Raw genomic sequence first — 21,789 nt, forward strand, 5'->3', positions numbered from 1 at the left:
TTATTTAGAGTGAGAATACCATAGTTCCATTTCTTTTTGATGACTGGCTTGATAATACTTAAAGGTCTTTGAAGATAAATAACCTGCTGCTTAATGACACTGTTTAGATAGTTTAGGACCAAAACTTCAGCAACATCATGTAGTCAGGCTCTGAAGTAAGTATATCAGAAGAAGCCTATTAAAGATACTCCTGGGGGAAAATGGAGAAAGATGGTCAAAGGGTTGAATGTTAGAGTGAAATGAAAATAGTGTATGAATACGATCTCCCAAAACAAAACCAGCATAAAACTTCGTAGGGAACAAATATTTAGTGTCAAAATTAATTAAACGTTTGGCTGGACAAAGAAATGTTTGCCTCTTTAAAGCTAATTCCAATAGGATGGCTGTGAAGTGGTTTGCAGAATGTTGGCTTATTAATTCTGGAAAGACACAAAGAACAGCATTATCAAAATTGCTTTTGATAACTGGAATAACTGCAGCAAAACCAGAGCAATGTTTGCCAGGCAGCCTGAAAGACTGAGCCAACAGGAAAGAGACAAATACAATGTTAAAGAAAAAAAATGAGCTAGACAGGGCTTTAAGAGTCAACCGAGTGTGCCTTGATTTCTATTTAATCATAAGCTCTTTGGCTGAGTCAGTGGTACAGCTGAAGATGCCGGAGGTGATTTGTTAGAAATGGATGTTCTCTCTGTAACTGATTGGTTTTGGAGGGTATGCTTTACAAACGCAGGTTAACTAGCCATCTGTTCTGTCAGTTGCTCTCGATCCTTTATAGCTCTTTAACTCTTTGTTTTAGAAAACGTGTTTTATTCCACCAACCTGTTGCACAGATAACTTCATGTAACATGGTGGTATGGGGGGACAAGTCTGCTAATGCAAGTAGTGTGTATATAATAGGCTCCCAATTGTCCACTAACAGGCTGGGTTTAGGAAACTGTTAGTCTTTGCCGTAGTGCTAATTTGGGAGACGAAATTCTGACAGTGAAGCTGTCGAATCCGTGGAAGAGGGCAGCGGCTGGTCACGGCATGCGAGCGGCGGGCGACGGGGTCTCGGCAGGACCCGGACCCAGCCCCAGCAGCCCGCCGAGGGTGTGGTTGCAGGGCTGTAAATCCCGTCAGGGCGCTGGCTCGGTTCACAGCGCTTGCGGCCGCGCCGCTGCACGGCAGCGGGGCGCCCGGCCGCACCGCCCCGCACTCACGGTGAGTGCCGCCCGCGGGTTGATCTAGTTTGCTGTCTGAGAACGGGAGAGCCGCGGAACTAGATTCCTACTTCCGCGGCCCGGGCGAGGGAACGATAAGGCGCTGCCGGGAGGCTCGGTTGAGTCACTCTTACTTTAGTTATCGCGAACTGCTCTTCTTTAGGGCAGGCTTGTGCAAGTGTACGCGCCGGCTCCTACTGCGGCGCGGCCATACCTTGGGCTCTTCCGACAACGTCCCGGTTCCTTTACTGGAAGCGCTCCGCGACGCTGGTGTTCCGGGTCCGGCGTCTGGCCCCCCTCTCCTACTCTTGACCGGCTCCGCAACCCCAAGAGACCTGGACGGGACCCGGTGCCGGGAGATCGTTTGGCCGGGACAAAACCTCCAACTAATCCCCAGAAAGCTGGCAAAGAAGCAACAGTGATCAGACTGGTAACTCTTGGGGACAGTGTTATCTTCTAGGGCAGAGAATGAGAAGCTGGTGCTTGAGTGTGTGTGAGCGTCCCTCGGGCTCTGTCGGGGCAGGGAGATGTGGAGCTGGGCGAGCCCTGACCATGGCAATGGTTGACTTTGTGGACTGATAAAGTACTGTAGCTGCGGCAGTAATCAGGTTTTGTAGAAATGGATCCCACGGAAATCTTCCTTAAGTGTAAAGTACTGCTGAATTCGAGACACCGAGGTGCTTCACCAAGGAGAGAAAAAAGGAATGCTGTGTCTTTTTTTTTTTTTTTTTTTTTTGTCAGTTAAAGAGGATTGGATAGAAAGGACTTCTGTCGAAATCTGCGATTTCTATCAGTCGGTTGTTAGCTCAGCGTAATGAAGCACATACTTGTTGCTGAAATTTTTTTTGAGTACTTCGTTTTCAGTTGAAATGGGTTGTTCCGTGGTTTGGGTGTGCTTTCTTTTCAGTAACATCATGGGAACAGAGGAGCAGGCAAAATAAATGATTTCCTATACTAGAGGAGAAACAAAAGCTTGTGTTCTGAAGCATTAGCTGAAAAATGCCTAGATTTGACTGTAACCTTGGGGAAGTCCTCGATTTCTGCCAAAGTGGGGAGAGAATGTTTTTTTCAAGTCAAGGCTTCATACCATTCAGAATTACTGAGCTGACTGATTGGGCACTGAAGTTTGAGTTAATTTCATAATATTGGCCAGATGGGGATCTCTCTATTTGTTATTGAGTCTTCTTCAATGATTACTTTTTCATGGCATTTGTATAGCTATCAAGGCATTCTACGTGTAAAAAATCACGAGGAAATGTGGAGTTTATCTGTTTCTCTCATCTCTAAACCGAGAGATTTCAAAGGTAATTTATGCTGGCCTGTGTACTCTCTGTTGCCTGAGAATAGTTAAAAATAACATTTTAAATAGATTGTCTGATTACAGTGCAGGAATGTATGTGGGGTGTAAATTGTATGGCATACATAAGGAAAGAGAGAGAGTATAAACACTGTGGTAGCATTTCAGGATCCCTTGGAAGCACTAACCTGGCTGTAACCTTGTGAGGAGTTTTTGATGTTTGGCAGACTCATGTTTTTTTCCTGATAGTAGCCGAGGGCCTTTGAACTATTGCGTATGCTCTCTTAGTCTTTTTCTCCATATCATAACAGGCTGTAGATTCTCAAATCTAATATTCTTCTCAAAGTCCTGTGACCTGTTTGCTGTGTCACAGCTACTGCATCAGTTTCTCTTGTTTCTGAAAAAAAGGGGGGGGGGGCAACAGAAAACACAGGTTGTGAAAGCTGCTTCTAAGCCGTTTTGGGAGAAGCAGTCCTCTCTTTTGTTATACTAATGAAGATGACTACATTGCTTCTAGGGAGACAATTAACATGAATTCAACTGTAAGTTTATAGAGGCTATAGTTTTAGCCGTATATTTCTTCCTATGGTATACTAACTTGAGTGGGGCTTTTTTCAGGTAGGCTTTTTCTTTTTCACTAACTTGTTCTCTTTCTACACACGCAAAACCAACACAAACAAGACACAAAAAACAAACTGAGGAAATTGACTTGGTTTTTGTCCTGAACTTCACCATCTAGGTTCATCACTTTCATTATTTCCTGTGTGCATATGTATAATGCATGCAAGTGTGCCAGGGTAACTTAGCAGGAAGAAAAAAGTACTCTATCTCCCACTCATCATAATTTGGTTTTGAGGCAGGCAGGGCAGGTGGGTGGGAGGAGGTTGTGAGGAGATTTGCTGTGTCAGAACTAGAGTAGGGTTTTCACAGAAGTTGACTCCATCTTGTAAAAACCTGAGAAGATAAGGCAGTTGTTCTTCAGCTGGATTTATTTAACCTTGTTCAATTCCTGTTATCTTCCTAGTGTAGATAAAAATAAAGACATGGTAAGACTTTGAGTGAAGTATTGTACCATTGGTGCTATGATAACACCAGGTATAGACTTCAGAGACTTTGATCTACCAGGGAGAATCACCTGGTTTGCAGATCAGGAAGACTGAGAGAAGTGTGAATCTTTGAATGCAAAACTGGTTTAGGTGTAACTCAGCTTGAGTCTGATTTGGAAATCTGAAATTACTTTTCTGTTTTCTTTTATGAGGTATCCATGAGCACATATACAGTGTTGGTCTGTTTGTTATGCCACTCATGTATCTCTGAGGCTGAAATTAACATTTCCTTTTCCCTCATTTCCCTGCTAATGTATTGAAACAACAAAGTAGCAGCCGTTGCTACTAGTTACGTTGTGACATGAAAGGGACATGTTCCTGTATGGGTGGAATCAAAACTTCTCCAGACTGTGCTCATCCAAGTTTTCGTGAAGACAAGCTGATCCAGAAAGTTTGTATTTGCATCCCAAAGCCAAGAGTGCACCAGTAGTAGGATATTTTGTATGTTGTTTTGGGGATGCAAAGATTATTTGTTTGGTTGTCCATATGGCTGGGATTTTTTTGAGCAATGATGTGAAGAGCTGCATACCCCACCAGATTAGAGCTTGGTGCATGTTTGGTCTTGCCCAACAGATACGTATTTTATTCTATGTCCAATCTTGTACTTTTTTCCTAAATACCATATTGATTTTAAAGACCATTTTGTTTGTATTCCCTCACCTTCATTCATAACAAAAAACTAGAATATATCAGAAGTTACCTGGAAATCTGTCATGGCTTCCAATTCTCTGAATTTACAATCTGACTCCTGCTGATTCCATCATATACTTGCCCAAATTACAGGCTGAAGAGAAATGCTATTCTTTACATAAATACCAATTCACCTAGCGTTTTTAACATTGTATTGGCATGAGTCAGTCTTGTTTGCATCTAGTTAGGGAGAACTCAAATGACTTCCAAAGGACTCTGTTTTATGGGATGCTCCATTTTGACAAATAGTAATGTGTACGATTAAACTTCAGTTCTGCTATAATTTCTGCCATTTCCACTGGTGATTGCATGATGGCAGTTGTTCAAAGCACACTGTCTCTTAGGGACTAAAATTTTCAGGGGCTCTGTATCTAATAAAGTCAAATATTCTTTGAATCACATGCTGAAGTATTTGAGACATTCCAGAGTCTTCAGCTGAAGAGGCTCCCTTCTTGCAGTGTTTATGTTCAACACTGCAGGACTTTTTATGTTCAACAATGGCAGGACTCTTGTTACTGAGCTAACTGTTGTAGCTCTCAGCTTACATTTATAAGGACAATGTAGTACAGCAGCACATAGCCAAGCAGATAGATTTAAGGGTAGAAGTTAGCAGGCCTATTGTTTGGGGCTTTTTGGGGTTGTGGTTTGGTTTTTTTTTTTTTTTTTTGGTTGTTGTTTGGTTTTGGTTGGGTGGGGTTGGTTTGGGTTTGGTTTTCTTAGGGGTTTTGCAGGGAGGATTGCTCAGAATATTATCAGAGCTTCTGTACACATGTAATTGTTGCCAAGTGTCTTGCCAGTTCTTGAATTTAGGTATTTCATATTAACTTTGGAAGCCTAACTTGATTCCTCAAAACAAAATTCAGCTGTGACTTTGAGGATTGGGTATTGAGTTTGTAAATCATGGAGAGCTACTGAGTGACTTAGAAGGTGCAATGAGTAGGGTATAAGTGAGAGTGTTTGGTTTTCTTAGGAAGGCAGGTTAAATGGAAAATGCTCTACTTCAGAGGGTCATTGTTTATTTGTTGAAATACTTCAGATTGTTGGATTGGAAACCTAATTCTATAATAATTATCCCACCATTGGCTAGGAGAGGGAATTCTCAGGTTTTTTTATGTATCCTCAGACATGAGGTGGTCGACAGCTTACTGTCATTATAAGCCTATTGTGGACTCATCTGGTATCAACTACTAAACTCAGACTTTCATTGGTTGTGTTTATACCCGCTTGGCATTGCATGAAATACCACATGTTCTATTTCAGCATTGTGGTGGTAATCTAGCAGGAAAGCCTAAGAAAAATCCTTCTGACTGGATAACCTTCACTTACTAGACAGAGTTCAGAGGTTTGAGGATGATTTTTGTGAACAAATAAGAAGGCAAGATTATTACCTTCAGAATCTCAGCGGCCCCCAAAAGGAGAATAACAACATGTTTGTACAGTATGAGCAAGTTATCCTCCCGTTTCAGGCTCTGTAAATGGTGTTTGTTGCCTTACTGCAAAATTGAACTTTCAGATGACTGTGTGAATTCTAAGATGCTTCCCCCTCGCCCCCCATCTGTTGTTTGAGGCAATTTTTATCATACCTCTCTAATAAAAAGGCTGAATTTACTGGAAACAAGCTCTGTCTCTCAGTTTGCATTTAACTATAGTACATTGTAGCTTTGTGGTAAGCATTTGCGTTTTAGGTCTTCCTATCTCTGGACCAGATGCTTTGCTTAGAACAATTGTAAGGCAAAACTGACTTTACAGCACTCTGGTATTAGTTTGAACATAATTATGTGATGTTTTTAATACTAGCCAGCAGAAGCTATGTCCTCAAAATGCATGATAAATGGAGGGGTGATTTAGTATGTCACATCAAGGCCATATTATAATTTATGGCAATTTTTTTTTTTTTGTAAGAGTGTAGTTTGACTTCTTTAGTATTTCGAATTCTGTTTGGATCTGTGTAACTAAAAATGTCAGTCCTTATTAACTTCCAAACTCTTTTCTACTTTTTTCAACAAGAAACCTGACCTACGTCAAACAGATTCTGTGGACAGAGGTGCTATTTCCAGAGGCTTTTTTACTATAGTACGTAGTAGTGGTGCTCTGACAGAGCCTTGGCAAATGGAAGAGTAAAAAAAAAAATAATTAAATATTATTTATCATAATATTCAAATATAATATCTAAATATTATGTATAATCTATTTATAATTTAATGAATATTTATTGTAGGACCTTCAGTAAAGGAGAAGTGGAAAGGCATTTGTTGTTCAAGTCTGAAGCTTTATCCGGTCTGAATATCTGCAGTGCAGCTGACAGGAAAGAGCAGAATACTTTCATAAATTTGAAATGAACTTTGGTGTTACTCTAAACCTGCTATGATAACCTCTGAGTATAGAAGTACTTCAGCTTCAGTGCAGCAACACTTTGAAAGCACCTGTGATGCTGAGGTTGGAGAACAGAACAGGCGGACTACAGAGGCAACTGTGTTCCTTGTAACACCTATACATTCCCCAAACCCAAAGGAATTCTTGTGCAGCTGTAACAAGCTGACTTCCAGGCTGCTGGGCCTTCAGGGTGCTGCTCTTATTTTCTAGCATGAAACATGACCAAGGTCAGAGCAGATTCTCCCTGTCCATAAGTGTTATTGCCAAAAGCTCTTCTGCTTGCTGATTTCATATCTATGTCTGCTGCACCTGGTTGAGTACCATGTAGGTTAATATCATAGAATTGATTGACCTGTAGATCTGTCGGTCTGTTCCGTAGAGTGGCTTTTGCATGCTAATATGACTAGATAGGGTAAGGCAGCCTGTCTCCTGTAATATAACACTATAAAGTGAGCACAAGGCAGCGTTTTTTGAGGAACAGCACAGCAATTTGTTAATGTGCCTGAAGTGTTCGTGTCATGAAGCTTTTTGCTCATGATAACAGAAAAACGTGTACTGTATGGCAGGCTGTAATTGATTATACAAGAGACTGACAGCTATGCAAATCCCTAATGTCAACAACAGTTTAAGCCAGCAGGCTGTGCATGGTGAGGAAGAGAATTCCAGTAATCTGCTCATGCCCTTATCTCTGGGTAGAACCCTTTAGTTTACAGCCTGTTAAAAATGTGGCTAGTTCTTTGCTAGATTTACTACTTGAGTAAGACTTTTCAGAAACAGTTTTTTCACCTCACAGTGTGACAATTATTGGATTTAGAAACATATTCTCTCAAATCAAGCTGTAGTGTACTTTATTTTTTTTTGTCAAAATATTCTTGAAATTTTTTTGATAATGAGTCTAAATTGACACCTGAGTTTTCAGAGGATGCAAAGGAGCAAAAAAATTACAACTTTGTGGATGAAAATGGAGAATTGCTCAGGGCCTGCCTGCCCTTGCATGTGTTTCCAGATTGGTTGTTTTTTGTTGTGACTTTTCACATGTCTAAAAGTTAATATACACTAGTGCTTGATGTGCAGTTGGAGCAACGTGACTGGATTATAATATAGGCTACATCTTGAGGTATCTGCCTTAAAGCAAAGCAGAAGTTAAAATTTAGAAGCCTTTGTTAGTCATGCTATTGAACTTCCATTAAAGCAAGGACTTTGTTGACTGATGTGCTATGATAAATCTTACTGTTGTTTGTTTTTTTTTCAGAACCAAAAATGATAGCTGCAGGAAAATTTTCAAGTCTTCCCAGAGATGGTCCAGTGAACCACCAGTTCTCATTAGCTTCTTCCATGGACCTTTTGAGCACTAAACCTTTGCCAACTGAGCATTGCTCAGGCTCTTTTCAAGATGTCTCCATCCATGGCACTCTTCCTAGGAAGAAGAAGGGGACAGTTCCCACTAGGTCTTGTGATATGTTTAGCCACATGGGAACACTGCCACACACCAGACCACACCGGCAGCAGCCACCTTTTGTGCAGGATGTTATAGAAGAGTACCCCCTGCAAAATGGGAAGAGCAACAAACTCCATCCCAGGTACCTTGTAAAACCTTAATTTAAATGTGTTTGCATAAGAATTGTTTTGTATTTTTCTAGAGTGCTAAATGTCCAGTTATAGGTGTAGCTGTTTCCTATAGCTCTGCATTTAACTGAGGTTGACTTTTCTGCCTAGTACTCAATTTAGGTCTTGATGTAGGAAACCAAACAAAGAATAGGGTGAAACATGTGAGGGGTGGGGAGGGTGAGGAGTGAGTCTGATGCATAGATTTTAGGAATTCTGAGAAATTCTTAATAGCTCAGGTTTCAAAACAGTTTTCCTTTTGCAGCAAGATCAGTCAGTATATGGGCTGCTAAATACTCATGCCTGTTTAAGGCATGTGGGATCCCACTTCTATGGGATCTAGTGATTTCAGTGTAACCCAGTGTACACAATGAGTTAATGGCAAATTACCCCTGTTTATTATTCTTGCCTGACTTCCTGGTTATAATATCTGTGACTCTTGAGAAAGAATTACACTCTCATAGCTAGCATTTCTTTTATGAATTTATTATCATCACTGATATTTCATTACTTACACAGAAAGTACTTTATTTTTTAAATGTCCCTTTTTGTTGTTCTGATATTGAGGTCTATAAAATGGGAAAAATCCCAGCTAACACAAGAAAAATTCCATGTAATCAGTGGATCAGATAAAGGCACAAAGGTGAGAGTGTTAGGTTGCCTGGCTGACAGCGTTAAAGGTTGAGAAAAGATAACCAAATTACAGCTTCTGAACAGGGATTTATAGTTTTGCTGTGTCCATCACTATACAACACTCTTGATCTCAAATCTTGTGATGGAAGGACAGTTCTATTTATGTGGGTTTGTATGTGTAGAGTGGGTTTTGTATGCTTTTTGCTTGTGGCATACAGGATCAAGCTTTCTTCTCATTTGAAAATAAATCTTTCTTCTCTATACTGTATTCACTTTGAAGGAAGAAAGGGTCTCAGTGCATTTAATATTCCTCTGTCACTGATATTTGAAATAGACCTGCTTATGTGAACTGGCTTTTTAATGTAGTTTGCTTCTTTGACTTGCATACTTTTAGAGCACAAGCAGCCATGGCTGCTGCTATGGAAAGAATATGTAAGTATACACTGAAGTTTTATCTTACGTCTTGCTTCTGAAGAGGAGTTACTGAACATGATTTGCAAGAGATGTTTTTCTTCAGAGACCAAAGGCTCCTTGTTAAATATATTTGCAATTTTGGTGACTTTCCTTGTCCTGTAAAAAACACTTTTGCACAAGCAGTAAGTGTTAGAACAGAATGCTTGAGAAGAAAATGTAGAGAAGTTCTGCCTGATCAGAATTAAAATATGATGCTTTTGAAATAATAAGAGATTAAAAGAATGTTGTTAATGCAGCTGTTAATAGAATTTGTGTCTTTTGAGTCATAGCAGCAAGCACTATTGCAATTGGATTGATCCTCTAATTTCTTTGCTAAGACACTCATGGAATGCTGCGGTAGCAACTTCTAACTTTTGCTTTCTTTAATTTTTACAATTAAACTTTATATATTCTGCTGCATGACCTAACAGCCCAGTTGTATTAGAGCAAAAGACACTACCAGTATGACAGTCAGCAAATACATTACTTTTTGAGTAGTTTTGGGATGACTGTGCGCTTTTTATTAGTACACTTTAGAAGAAAATCAGGAGAGCATGTCTGATTCTCCTGCAGTAAGCACTTTGCCATATATGCTAAGGTATATATTCTAATATTCAGACATGTTGAAACTAGCTGCGACTAATTGTATGGGGAAGTCCATGTTCCCTTATAGAATTATATCAAAAAGGCCCCATAATATTTTCATTTCAGTGTAGGAACTTATGAAATAATATAATGTTACATGGATATTCTTACTCAGGAGTAAATCAGTTTCATTGCTATAGTGCTGTTTACAAAACTTAGTGTGGACATGCATCTTAATCAGACTTCTCCATGATGGATTGTTCAACCCAAGTCAGTGAGCCAGAACTAATAGTCATCGGGATTACAGTGTTCATGTGCACATGGATCCGATTACGCTGAACTGTGACTCAGGCAATGTCATAGTTTAAGTTTGATCAATTTAGAAAACATAACTGATACATTTTAAGTAGTTCAAAATGGGTAATATAATTTCTAAATACACAATTTTGTGAAAAAAAAATAAGGCAAGAATAGGAGAGTGATAATGAATTGTGTCATTTCCTAATGGAACTCTTCTGATTTCCAGAAACTTCTATCCTGTCTTACAGCTACCTGATTACTCTGTAGCCAAGATGAAGTATATGTATAATAATTTATTTATGGGATTATTTTGTCTCAGGATTTTTATATCTAAATTACCAGAAATAATATGTCTTTATGGAACTTCTCATGGATTTTCCGTGTTTATCTTCTAGATTAACATGGAAAAATAAAATTCTGATGTACAAAAGCACTCTTAATGGTTTAGACTTACAAGGCGTAATTAATTACAAATAAATCAATATAGGAAATGTCCAGCTCACTTCAGTTTTCCTGTGATCAAGCACAGCATGAGTCTGCAGTCCTTATTAGGAAGATTTGTCATACCTACATTTGGGCAAAACTCAGGTAGATCATGAGTCATAGCCTCAAGTTGTTATAAGCACAAACTTGAACTTATATTGGTTTAACAGAAGAAGTGGTGTTATTTGGAATTACCTGTGCCCTTGAATGATTATGGTTCTCCTTGGGTGTCATTCCAGTGTAACAGATTTGTGGCATTTTCATGCTTTTTCATTAATGCAGTCCAGTATTCAGTAAACAAGATCTAAAAGCAACGCAGAACTACCACTATCACAGCAAGTCTGACTGTAGTGATGAAGCCAGCTGTCAAAAGCCAATTTTGACATTCTACACTATATCAGTTGGATGTCAATAGTACCCACCTAGTCTTGGGTTAAGGTAGCAGTTGCCTTTGTAGATCAGATATGGATCAGATATGATCTTACTTAAATGCTGCCTCAGTGTAGAGATGCAAGAAATTTCCGAGCGTTGTTAAGAAAATGGATGGAGCAAAGGATCTTTTGCTAATATTCTAAAGCACAACTAGATTACGCTCTGTTGATACTGTGCTGTCTATTTCATTGCAAGAGGTAGCAGAACAAGTAATTGCTGCTTGGATTGTCTGTCAGCTAACAGCTATAGTATTCTGTGTTCCTAAACTTTATAATAAAGGAAAACTAACAGGTTCATAAAAACTAACAGTCTGATTCCAAAAGACATGTTTCTCATATAAACTTGCTCAAAAGCTTATGTTTTGTTTGAATTTCAATAGGGCTGCATATATACTATTCATTATTAGTAAGCCAATCCACAAACCAGGGAAAGAAGAAAGATGAAGCATAAGACATATTCTGGAGGCTTTTCCTAGAGTTGGGGTTTTGAGTTGAAGTTAGTCCTTTTAGAAGACAACACAAAACCATTCCATAGTCATGGGTGCTGCTGCATGTATTCTTCAGTACTTAGTATAAACATCAACTAAGACTATTTCCATGGTTAGGCTATTCATAGTGTTTCCTCTTATGTGGGTTCTAATAAATATTGAACCTCTTTCCACAGTCCTCCTCTCAGCAAGTTGTCCTGGAAGAAGGGGTTCCTTCTGCTGCCTGTAGCTACTTCTGTTTTTTTTTTTTAATTATGAGAAATGTGTTTTTGATACCCCACTGTCAAACAGGTCATTAGTTCCAAAGTTGCTTTGTGGGGAGAGAAATAATGCAGGTGCTATGATAGTTTCAACATTTTGTCCTGAGAGAATCAGGCTAATAAAGATGTGATTGTTACAATCTGACTAAAGCACGGTGAAGAAAAAAAAAAAAGAAAAGAAAAAAGATTCTCCTTTCTCAATACTGGTAGTTCCTCTATTGCCTCCAAAGTATTAGAGGAAAAATCCAGCCTGTATTCTTGTTGAAACAAACACGCTTTGGAAAAAAAATAAAGTGAATTGAGTTTAATAACAGCTCTGGTGTGAAATTGTAAACTGTCAAGAGGCCAGAAATAGGATCCAAATTTGCACAAAGTTGGCCTTGTTGAGTTTTTTGTTTGCTTGTGTTCTCTTCATGATGCTTTGGAGGAACTTAATACAAATTTCAGGACAAATAATCTAGCACAGTAGTAAAATCAGAGTAGACACAATTTCTTACAAATAAGGTTATTGATTTTTATGCAGTTTGTAGAGAAAAATGCTTATTTAAAGCCTTTCATGTTTCATGTGTGTTCAACTCAGACTTTTTAGGAAATACACTTGACTGATAGAAGTCTGTGTATGAGAAATTTAGCATTTAACAGACAGAGATGAATTAATTTCATCTTTGCCCTGTATGTGAGGTATGAACTTCTCTATGAGTAGAGCACTGGATATTTTGGGAGAAGCTGTGTGGTCACACATTTGCATTAAATCACTATCTTCTCTCTGCTGAGCCTTCCCCTAGGAAGTGTTGAAGCGCACCATCTGCCAGAAATGATCACTCTGAAGTTTTCATGCCAATTAAGGCCTTCAAATGAAGCTGACATTAATTTACACTGGCTGTTTCCCATTATATGAGATGTTTGTGAATATGTGCTGGTTTAATTCCTGTTTACTGTCTGTCTTTCCAGTAGCCATTTCATCTGTTCACACTTGCAAAGACTGTTTTCTATTCAAATTCTGTTCTTTGCCTATACTTATGTTTTAAAAATAGTGATAAACAGTAGGGCTGCACTGGTCAAACTGGCTTGGAATCAAAATACTTCATGCCTTTCTCTAAATTACATGTAATGCTCTGGATGCTTTGTTCTATCACTGTTCATGAGAGGTTCTGACCAACCAGCTGGTCAGAATTAGATTTCCCCCTTCCTGTTTTTAAAGCTTTACTTTTAACTGTCTATATATTTAGAAACAGAGAGTTGTAACTACTGAGCTGTAATTTTAACCTTTTCTCCTTCTGTCTTGATTTTCTGTTTGCAAGCTCTATAAATTCTTGGCTATGCTGAAAATCCTGAGTGAGATAGTAGCTACAACACTACTTCTGCTTTTATTGATGTGGCTACAGACTGTTCCTTTTTGTAGATCAGGCATAACAGCTTCTTTTTAGCCTACCAAAATCTCAGACTTGAACTGTTCATATCTAGTGTGTGGGGGGGAGACTGTGGGGAGTTTTTATTGTTTTGTTTTTTTTTACTTGATTCAGTGATGTTAATTAAGAAGAATTGAATCTGGCTGGGGAGCAGGTTGTGGTTAGTTTGATTCTTTCACCTGAGAAAGTGGGCAAACCAGTAGTTGTAATGTCTTCCAGTGCTCACTGAACCCTCCTGCAGGAGATCAAAATGTGGCAAATAACCTGTAAACTAAAATGTGTTTTGTAGATTAGCCCTGTCTACATACAGACACTAAGAACACACTGAAGTTCTGTAGTTTTTAGACTGTGATAGCTGTGTTCGATAGCTGTGTTCAACTGTGTGTTTAGCTAGACTTCAGACTTAGTTTTCGTACTAGTCAGCCAATTCTTTTTCCTCTTGTTTTTCTATGTCAGCTGTTTTCCCCATTATTTGAGATAAAGTGCTATCATTTAACATTGGACTTTCTATTGCTGCAGCAGAGTTATTCTGGAGTAGATTAGTTTATCTCATAATCTGTGACATTCTGTTCTCTTCAAAATTTCTAGTATTCAAGGCTCTGTGTGTTTAGCTGGATGACACTTGCATACTTGTCTCATCTTCTTTAACTGTCCAGAAAAAAATTGAAAACCTGATCAATTTTAAACTTTATTATTACCACTGACATTAATAATCATCAGCATATTGAGGTATAAAGTCATCTAACGGCTGGATTCTGGGTTCCTGAAACTTTTCCTTTCCTCTTAGTGCTACTACTGCAATAGATGCAGCATGCAGCATGCTGAAGGCCATGAATTGACAGTTGATTTATAAGGGGAAAGAGCTGACAGGGTATTACTTGGTAGGGAGCACATTATGCAGGGATTTGCTCCAGGATTTGAAGCCTGTTTTGCTTCTGCACATGCTGCAAATTCTGTTCTTTGGGTTCTGAGAACAGTGTGGTTCATATATTTAGCATTTATTTTGTTCTAACTAGTCATTTTGAAAATGTTATTTTTTGGATAATTTTAGTTGGCACATGTATTATTTTTTTATCACTACGCTGTGTGCACTTAGGGCACAGAGTACTTAGGTGCACTTTGAAAATCAAAAAACAAAATTTTATCAAGTCAAGATTTTAATATGTCAAATAAAACAAGTATTGTACATGTTTTCTGTATGGAGAAGAGTAGATAATGCTGTTTGGGTTCATAGATTGCAGTGTAGTTCTTCAGATATAAAAATAGTTGTGAAATTAACAGGAAGATGATCTTTATTATTTGTTCCCTTTAAATTTTTGGGTAAGGTAGGGAGGAAATTTTTATAAACCCCCAGAATTTTAAAAGTAAAAATATGTATGGTTTTGATCTGATGCCTGAAACTTCCTTCTAGTAAGAATTTTATTTTCCAAGAACCCTGAACCAGGCAGTTTGTGAGTTTGTAGCAGGAGTAAGACGAGTATGATAAATTTAGGCCTATGGAGTATCTCTCATTGACTTCTTCAATACACACATAAATGGTTTTCAAAAGGAAGGATTCCTTCATACTATTTGTCTCGGAATTTCCTGTTCTTTCTTTTGATGTGTCCTGTTCATATGCACCTGCAAGTCTGACCTCTGCTGTCTCTGAAGGTGGAGCAGATCTGTCCATTAAAGCTGTCAGATGTTTGTGGTAGAAGAATGCTCTGTTGTGTAAGCAGAGAATAGCTAGTGTTCTCTGCTTATATTCAGTACCAAATCCTCTTATCTTTTAACTTTTGGGGGTCACATCTATTTTGGCTTGTCTGCCTTTCCAGCAGCTCTGTCCATTCCTGGAATCAGATTCTTCTGTTGTTCTCAACACTTCACCACTTAGTTCCCATTTGATGCTCACATCTGCTGCTTGACATAGACATGCAGAACCAAAGCCTCACTTCTTGCTTTTTTATGGGGATTTTGGAAATCTGGCTACAGGTGACAGTAATCAAAAGCCCGCCCATGTGGGATCTTGGGGAAAGGAGATGAGGGCAACAGAACAAAATGTCTCAAAAAGTGAGACCTCTGTAGTTAACTGGACATTAACTAAACCACAGTCCTTCAGCTTCTGAGCAGAGAACTGAAGTGCTGTGTGGGATGGGCACAGTTGTATCACTGTTTGAAATTGGTTCTGGGATCAGGACCTTATTGTTTGTGAATGACTTGGCAGGTAAATGCAGCCTGAATTCCTCAAAACCCTAGCCAAAAATGAGTGTTGGTTTTTTTGGGTTTTTTTTTTTTTTTTTAATTCTGTCTTTTCAGGCCATTTCTTCTTTGGGCAAAGGGTGCTGTATGGAACGGAAAGTTTCTTGAATTACTCCTTCCATCACATCCAAAGCTTTTCCCCAAACTTGGTTGTTTCCTGGTCTCTTGTAAAGATTCAGGAGTGTCCTGTTCACTTGTACTAAGTACTGTATTGCTTCTCAGGTTGCTTCTTGTCCACATTTGATAATTTATTTTCCTTTCCATCCCTTTTATGCTTTAAATAAAGATACCAGCTGGAGGTCACTTGGTTTGATCAGCTTGGAGAAGAATTGAGGGGTCACCTCATGGCAGTCTACAGCTTCCTATAAGGAGGCCTATAAGGATGCTGGGGAGATACTCTTCATTAGGGACTGTAGTGATAGGACACGGGGTAACAGGTTAAAACTTAAGCAGGGGAAGTTTAGATCGGATATAAAGAGACAGTTCTTTACTGTAAGGGTGACGAGGCCCTGGAACAGGTTGCCTAAGGAAGTTGTGAATGCTCCATCCCTGGTGGTGTTCAAGGCCAGGTTGGACAAAGCCTCGGGTGACATGGTTTAGTGTGAGGCGTCCATGCCCATGGCAGGGGGGTTGGAACTAGGTGATCTTAAGGTCCTTTCCAACCCTAACTGTTCTGTAATTCTACGATTCTGTGTATGCTGCAAGGCACCTGTTCATCACCTTCTCAATGGAACTACCACTTGTAGCTGTACTGCTTCCTTTTAGCAAGAAATGTTTGTTAGCGAAAGCTAATACTGCATTGCAATTTGTCCTATGCTGTGATCTGACACCTGTTTTTATGATGAGGTTGTGAGATACGTGATGGTCTGTGAAAGTATTATAGAATCTACAGTAAGTTCTTTGCAACTCCTCTTCTTACATACCTTTGCTGTGCTTCTTAATACCTTAGAACTGCTTTGTTGCACTTAACTATTTGTTTTCCTTTAAAGGTATTTTCAGTCTTTCTGTTCTGTAGTTGAAAAAAGTGCAGTTAGTGGATTTTTCTTGTCTGTTTTGATAATAAGATAATTCGACATACATTTAAAGAATTTCAGATACTACTGCACAAACCAGTTCAATTGGCACAGAATCATACAGACACATGAAATTAAAATCAAGTATCCCTAACATTTGCTAACCTGCTCCAATGACAGAACAGTCCTGTGCCCACTTTTTGCCACTTTCACGTTCCTCAAATTGTTCTGAGCTTGTTGCAACTCATTGATGCAAACCTGTCAAAATACAATCTATTTTGATGATGGGAGGTGGGGGAGGGAGATGAGTGATCAGTTGTAATATACAGGATTATAAATTTCTTTTAATTAACAGGATATCGGTGAAATTGAGTAAAATATCCCCAGAGTAGTTTAATGTCACACAGGGGAAAGAGTTCCTAATGCTCACTCTCAGTATTTAATGTAGAGAAACTTCTGATGCAATGAATTTCTTAAACCGGGGTAAGGGACTAGACAAGGAGAAGAGTTCTTCCTCCACCATCATCTTATTCAGTACTAAAGGAAAGGATTAATTTTCCTATGCTTCAGTCGAAATACAAACTTTTCCTAGATTTGAGTGCATTTCAGATGAATTGATGGAGCCTGTGGTTCTACTGAGTGTCAGTCTTTTGGGAATGTGCATGTTCATTTTGGAAGGTTCAGCTATTTTTGAGTTGCCTTCTCAATAACTACAGCAACTAAAGCATTGACTGTAAAGAGTTGCCAGCTGAAGTGCAAGTTGACAGCAGGACACATATAACAAAGTTTGTAGGAACAGTGACTGCTTTGGATAAGCGATAGTCTTCCTGCCCAAGGAATACTTTGACAGCATAGTAACTGCCTGGGAGTAGGAGATTTTAAGAAGGGCTTTGAAGAACAGAGTTTTGGCTCTGGGACTCCCGAATGTTATGGAAAATAAAGGAAAAAGAATGAGGGTGCCTAGACTGAGCTTTTGAACAGGTTGTAAAGACCAGTACTGTATCTGGTGCAGAAGCAGAAATTGGTTTGGAAAATGTAGAAAAAATGGGGTAGATTTTTCTGCTGTGATAGGTAAAATGGAGCAAACTGGGGAGATGCAGAAGATTGAAGTTGTAAATGGCTGTAATACTATCTCTGAAGAGGCATTCTGAACAAATATGAATGAGTTGAGATTTCATTTAATTCAGAGAAAAGTACATCGTCTCTTTTCTTGAGTTTTAATTACTGAAGAGTCCCTACTGCTCTTGTGTGAACTGTGGGTCATTATGCAGTTAGTCATAGCAGTTTGCACTTGTTTCCACTGGTGTTTGAGTGAGTCATGTCCATGATGTTGTGCAGCTGTAGAAAGAAGGGTGGAATGGCCTTAGGTATGTAGTAGGAGTGTGTGTGTGAAGCAGAAGCTGCTGGAGGATAAAATCACTGGATCTTTTACTCTAGTTTACAGTACAAATAACATCAGTCTGCAGTGCATAAGCACAGTGTCTAGCATGCTCATACTTGCACCTTCATACTTAAGTAGTGGTGTATTTCTCAAATGTACATAGATGGAGAGATTTCAAAGACACAAATTGGAGAAGTTATTTGATCCCATCTGGTCTGTTTATAGCACTTCTATCTGTGTAAGAAGCCATACAACAGCTCGGTACATTTTCAGTTTATCAGGCTCCCTTGGAGCCTGTATTGTCTTCACTCTGATCTGGCATTGCTACTATTGAGAAGATTGTTCTTCTCAGGATCACTCTTTCAATTTAGTAGGAAGGGGATGCTTTTGAAAGTCCCCAGCAAAGGTCACTTTAAAACAATCAACCAAATGTGCTTTCACATGCCAAGTACTGCAGCGTGTCCTAATGCTTTTCCCACAAGTACATTTTTAGAAGTGTGAAGTAGCTCAAAGCTGCTTCAGGGCCATTCAGCAGTTTCCATTACTGTAAGAGTGTCTATGTGATAGTTGAATGATGGTGAGGATTTGGGGATTTCTAATAACACAATTGTGTCTAGGCTTCAGTTTTGTGAAAGTTATTGTAGCTAACTTATAATTGTGGCTGATACATCTGAGAAGATGCCAAAGACCTGGAGAAAGCAGATACTTAATATGTCTTAGTCTATCAAGGTCTGTGAGTTGTAGGATTCTTTACAGTAGCAGTGATGAAAGTAATGTAGAATTGTTAGCAGAAAGGTGGAGTTTTTCATAGAATTAACAGCTGAAGACTGCAGGATACCTGCTTCAAGGTTCTTTATTGAAGCAGTGCTGTAGAAAACTATCGGACAAACCTCAGACACTGGAAAAAAGACTGTTTCTGAGTTACTCTCTTGCACTCACTGAACTGAATAATGTGTTGGGGATGAATTCCAAGATTCAGCTTTTCAACTGTAGCACTAATTTTAAGTATGTAATACTTTTATCAAATATTTTAAAAGAGTAAGTAGTTACTCAGACTTCAGTGTTTTCTTTACCAGATTTTCATGTTTGGTTGCTCATTGTCTTCAAATCAATGCAGGATTTGAACTTGGCTGTATGGCAGTATTTAGTTTGTCATACCAGAAACGTGATCCAAGTTCCTTCCTTTCAGCTGATGACTACTGATGTTGTCAACTTCAAAAACATCTGAATTCCATTCGCTTTTCTCATTACTGTCAGCTTCATCTGTATCTTGAAGGAGGCTACAGGTAACATTAATTCCTGTTCTTACACGGTTCAAATGTATCAGTACTTTGTTATAATCGCTTCCAACCAGTAAGACAGCACGCTCTTCATTGCTGCAACAGATTTTGGTCTGGGGGAAGAAGGAGGAAGCAAGAGAGCTCTGTTTTCTGTGTTGTCTTCATCTTTTATGTAGGGTTTCTTGAGCTCCATATCTAATGTTCCAGCTGTGCATTATTTTCTTGGCAGTATGAGTAAAAAACCTGTAAGTGCAGAAAAAACCCCAATAATTCTAATAAGAATCTTTCAGCTGGATTGGAAAGAAGTTGCTTCCAAGGATTAGTACAGAGAGATTAAAAGGTTGTATATCTGCGAGATCAGCCAGAAGAAAGATATTGTCAGATGTCAGTAGGGTTACTCTAGAGAGAATGTGTTTCTGGCTGGGGCAGTCTTAGAGTCATGAAGTTTAGGATTGTGATGACTAATTGCTTTTTTTGGTGATGAATTATTCCTGGAGAAGTGTGTGTGCTACTGCAATTGCCACACAGACTTTGTGCATGTGAGGAGGGTCAGGAGAGAACTTGGACTATTCAGAAGAATGACACATAGCAAATCAAGTGCCTTTTTTACTTCTCTTGTCTTCCCCCCCCTCCCCATGAGCAAAAAAATGTAAAGGGATTTAGTTTTTGTCATGAAACTGGTGATCTAACAGCAGTGTAAATACCCAAAATGGATGTGCAAGTGTGTTTGCATATCTTTCTTAAGTTCGCAAATTCCCTTCTGTAACAGAATGAATACGAAAAGAGCTTTAAGTCAGTACCGTATGTCTTTCTGCAGACCTTACCCAACATCTTACCTGGAGGTGTTCTGAGAACTTCTGTGTTTCAGGTGACACCTTTCTGCATTTAATGTATTTTTAATCTGAATGGAAATACATCTTATCTGATTATCAGGAAGCCAAAATGTGTAATAAAATCCAATCTATGAGCCCACAGTTTACATAGTAATGGTTGACTTATGTGCAGACACCAATACATACATGTTGTAGGTAAACAGATGCAAATCATTACTGGTGTGAAGTCATGCTTATTTGAAGATAAACATTAGCATTTCTTGAAATGTAATAGAATCTGATGAAAGATGAAGAACTTAGTATCATTGAAACAAACCTTCAGTTTAATTGATTTAAGAGGTGACAGAGCCTGCAAGTACCTTTCATCTGATCTGTTAGTTATGGGGCAGTGTTAATATTTCTCTGCAGATCATCCAATACAAGAAGTGAGAATGTGGTTCACCATTTTTAAGATTCCTTGACAGAGAAAATGAAAAGGAAACCAAGTGCTTTATATTTTTTAGATTCCTGACATTATAGGTTTCCTTTGCTGGTATTATATGGCCTAAAGGACCATATCATCATTGCTGACAGAGAGCTGAGATTCAGGAGTTAGTTTTGTGATCAAGTAATTTGGTTAGTTACTAGTTAATTAGGGTGCTTAATCTGTTTTTCTGCATATAATGTGGCAGTATTATGGTGGAACTGAGCAACAGGAAAATGCAGTAGTTAATCTTTACTATTATTTAATGCACATCAATTACCATTCCTTGAAAATAACTTCCAAAAAAATGCGTGAAAGTAAAGACTTGGACAGCAAGGGAAGATGCGGAGAGAGAGGGTAGGTCTGGTAGGAGAAAAGTATCTGGGGTGAATAGGGCTACAACATAAACATCTTTATGTATATCCTGTGCTTGTGGTGAGTTACAGGGTTTCCTATGTTTTGTTGCGGAACAGTCTACCATATCAAATGTTACAGTACTTCTGAAAAAAGTTACACCATCCATTTCCTAAAGCAGAAATTCTCAAAGCAAGTGGGTGGTGAAGGAAATGTAGGTCACTTCTTTCTCTTCTGGTTTTCCTGCTTTATATAGCAGTAAATAGACTGTTTTGTCTCTAAAGCTTTTCTACCTCCTTCATTTTGCTTTGGCTTGGTCGATCCTAAAGATTTTTTGTCTGTACCTTGAGTGGGAATGGTGGAGTCTGTAGCAAGGCCAGTCTGTGGGAATGGAGTTTGTAAATGCAGTCCATGACAAAACATGCTTACTGCTGAAGTAAGCTAGCTGTTTGTGTTATTGCTGACATTCGTTTTTTGGAGCATGTTGCATATGCAGTGCTGGTAGATGCTTTGTCCTGGAAGATTCTATGGGCAAGTGAAGAACTAAATTAAAAAGCGTTTCAGAAGCATTTGGTACTGGTATAACTTCCCACAGATCATTTGAATGTGAAAGGAGCTCAGCCATGCTTAATGACTTTCCTGAACTGATTAAGAATGGGATTCCTGCCCTCCCCCTCCTCCCCAACTCTAGTCAAATTGCAAAGCATTGAGAAAGAAAGTTTTTTTCTGTTTAGAAACTTCCTTTTTCTTTTTCCTCTGTGCTTCACCCATGTTTTTTTTTCCCCTGGTATGTTTGTATGTAGTTTATGCGCGTACAGACACCAAGCTATCCCTTCTTCGTATATTGGGTGGGAAAAATTTTGAATTGTGCGAATTCTATTTCCATTGAATTTAGCAGCTTTGTTGTTGTTTTTG

The 21,789-nt window shown here is 38.8% G+C and overlaps 1 protein-coding gene across 2 annotated transcripts in view; it reads left to right on the top strand.

The window, feature by feature from the left end:
• BCAR3 (BCAR3 adaptor protein, NSP family member) overlaps nucleotides 1-21,789 on the top strand; it is a 92,385-nt gene that overhangs the window by 33,092 nt on the left and 37,504 nt on the right. Inside the window, exons 1-2 of one of the 2 annotated variants that reach the window (XM_061379313.1) lie at nucleotides 1,271-1,629; nucleotides 7,918-8,245. In XM_061379313.1, the coding sequence (XP_061235297.1) occupies nucleotides 7,926-8,245 (320 nt within the window). In that variant the 5' untranslated portion in view covers nucleotides 1,271-1,629; nucleotides 7,918-7,925. Of the gene's footprint in view, nucleotides 1-1,270; nucleotides 1,630-7,917; nucleotides 8,246-21,789 lie in introns of those variants that run through there. The other variant, XM_061379315.1, reaches the window with a different exon arrangement.

The sequence above is a fragment of the Neopsephotus bourkii genome, unplaced genomic scaffold (assembly GCF_033783945.1).
Source record: "Neopsephotus bourkii isolate Nb327-2 ecotype Australia unplaced genomic scaffold, CSIRO-AGI_Nbou_v1 NB_1768, whole genome shotgun sequence".
NCBI lineage: Eukaryota > Metazoa > Chordata > Aves > Psittaciformes > Psittacidae > Neopsephotus > Neopsephotus bourkii.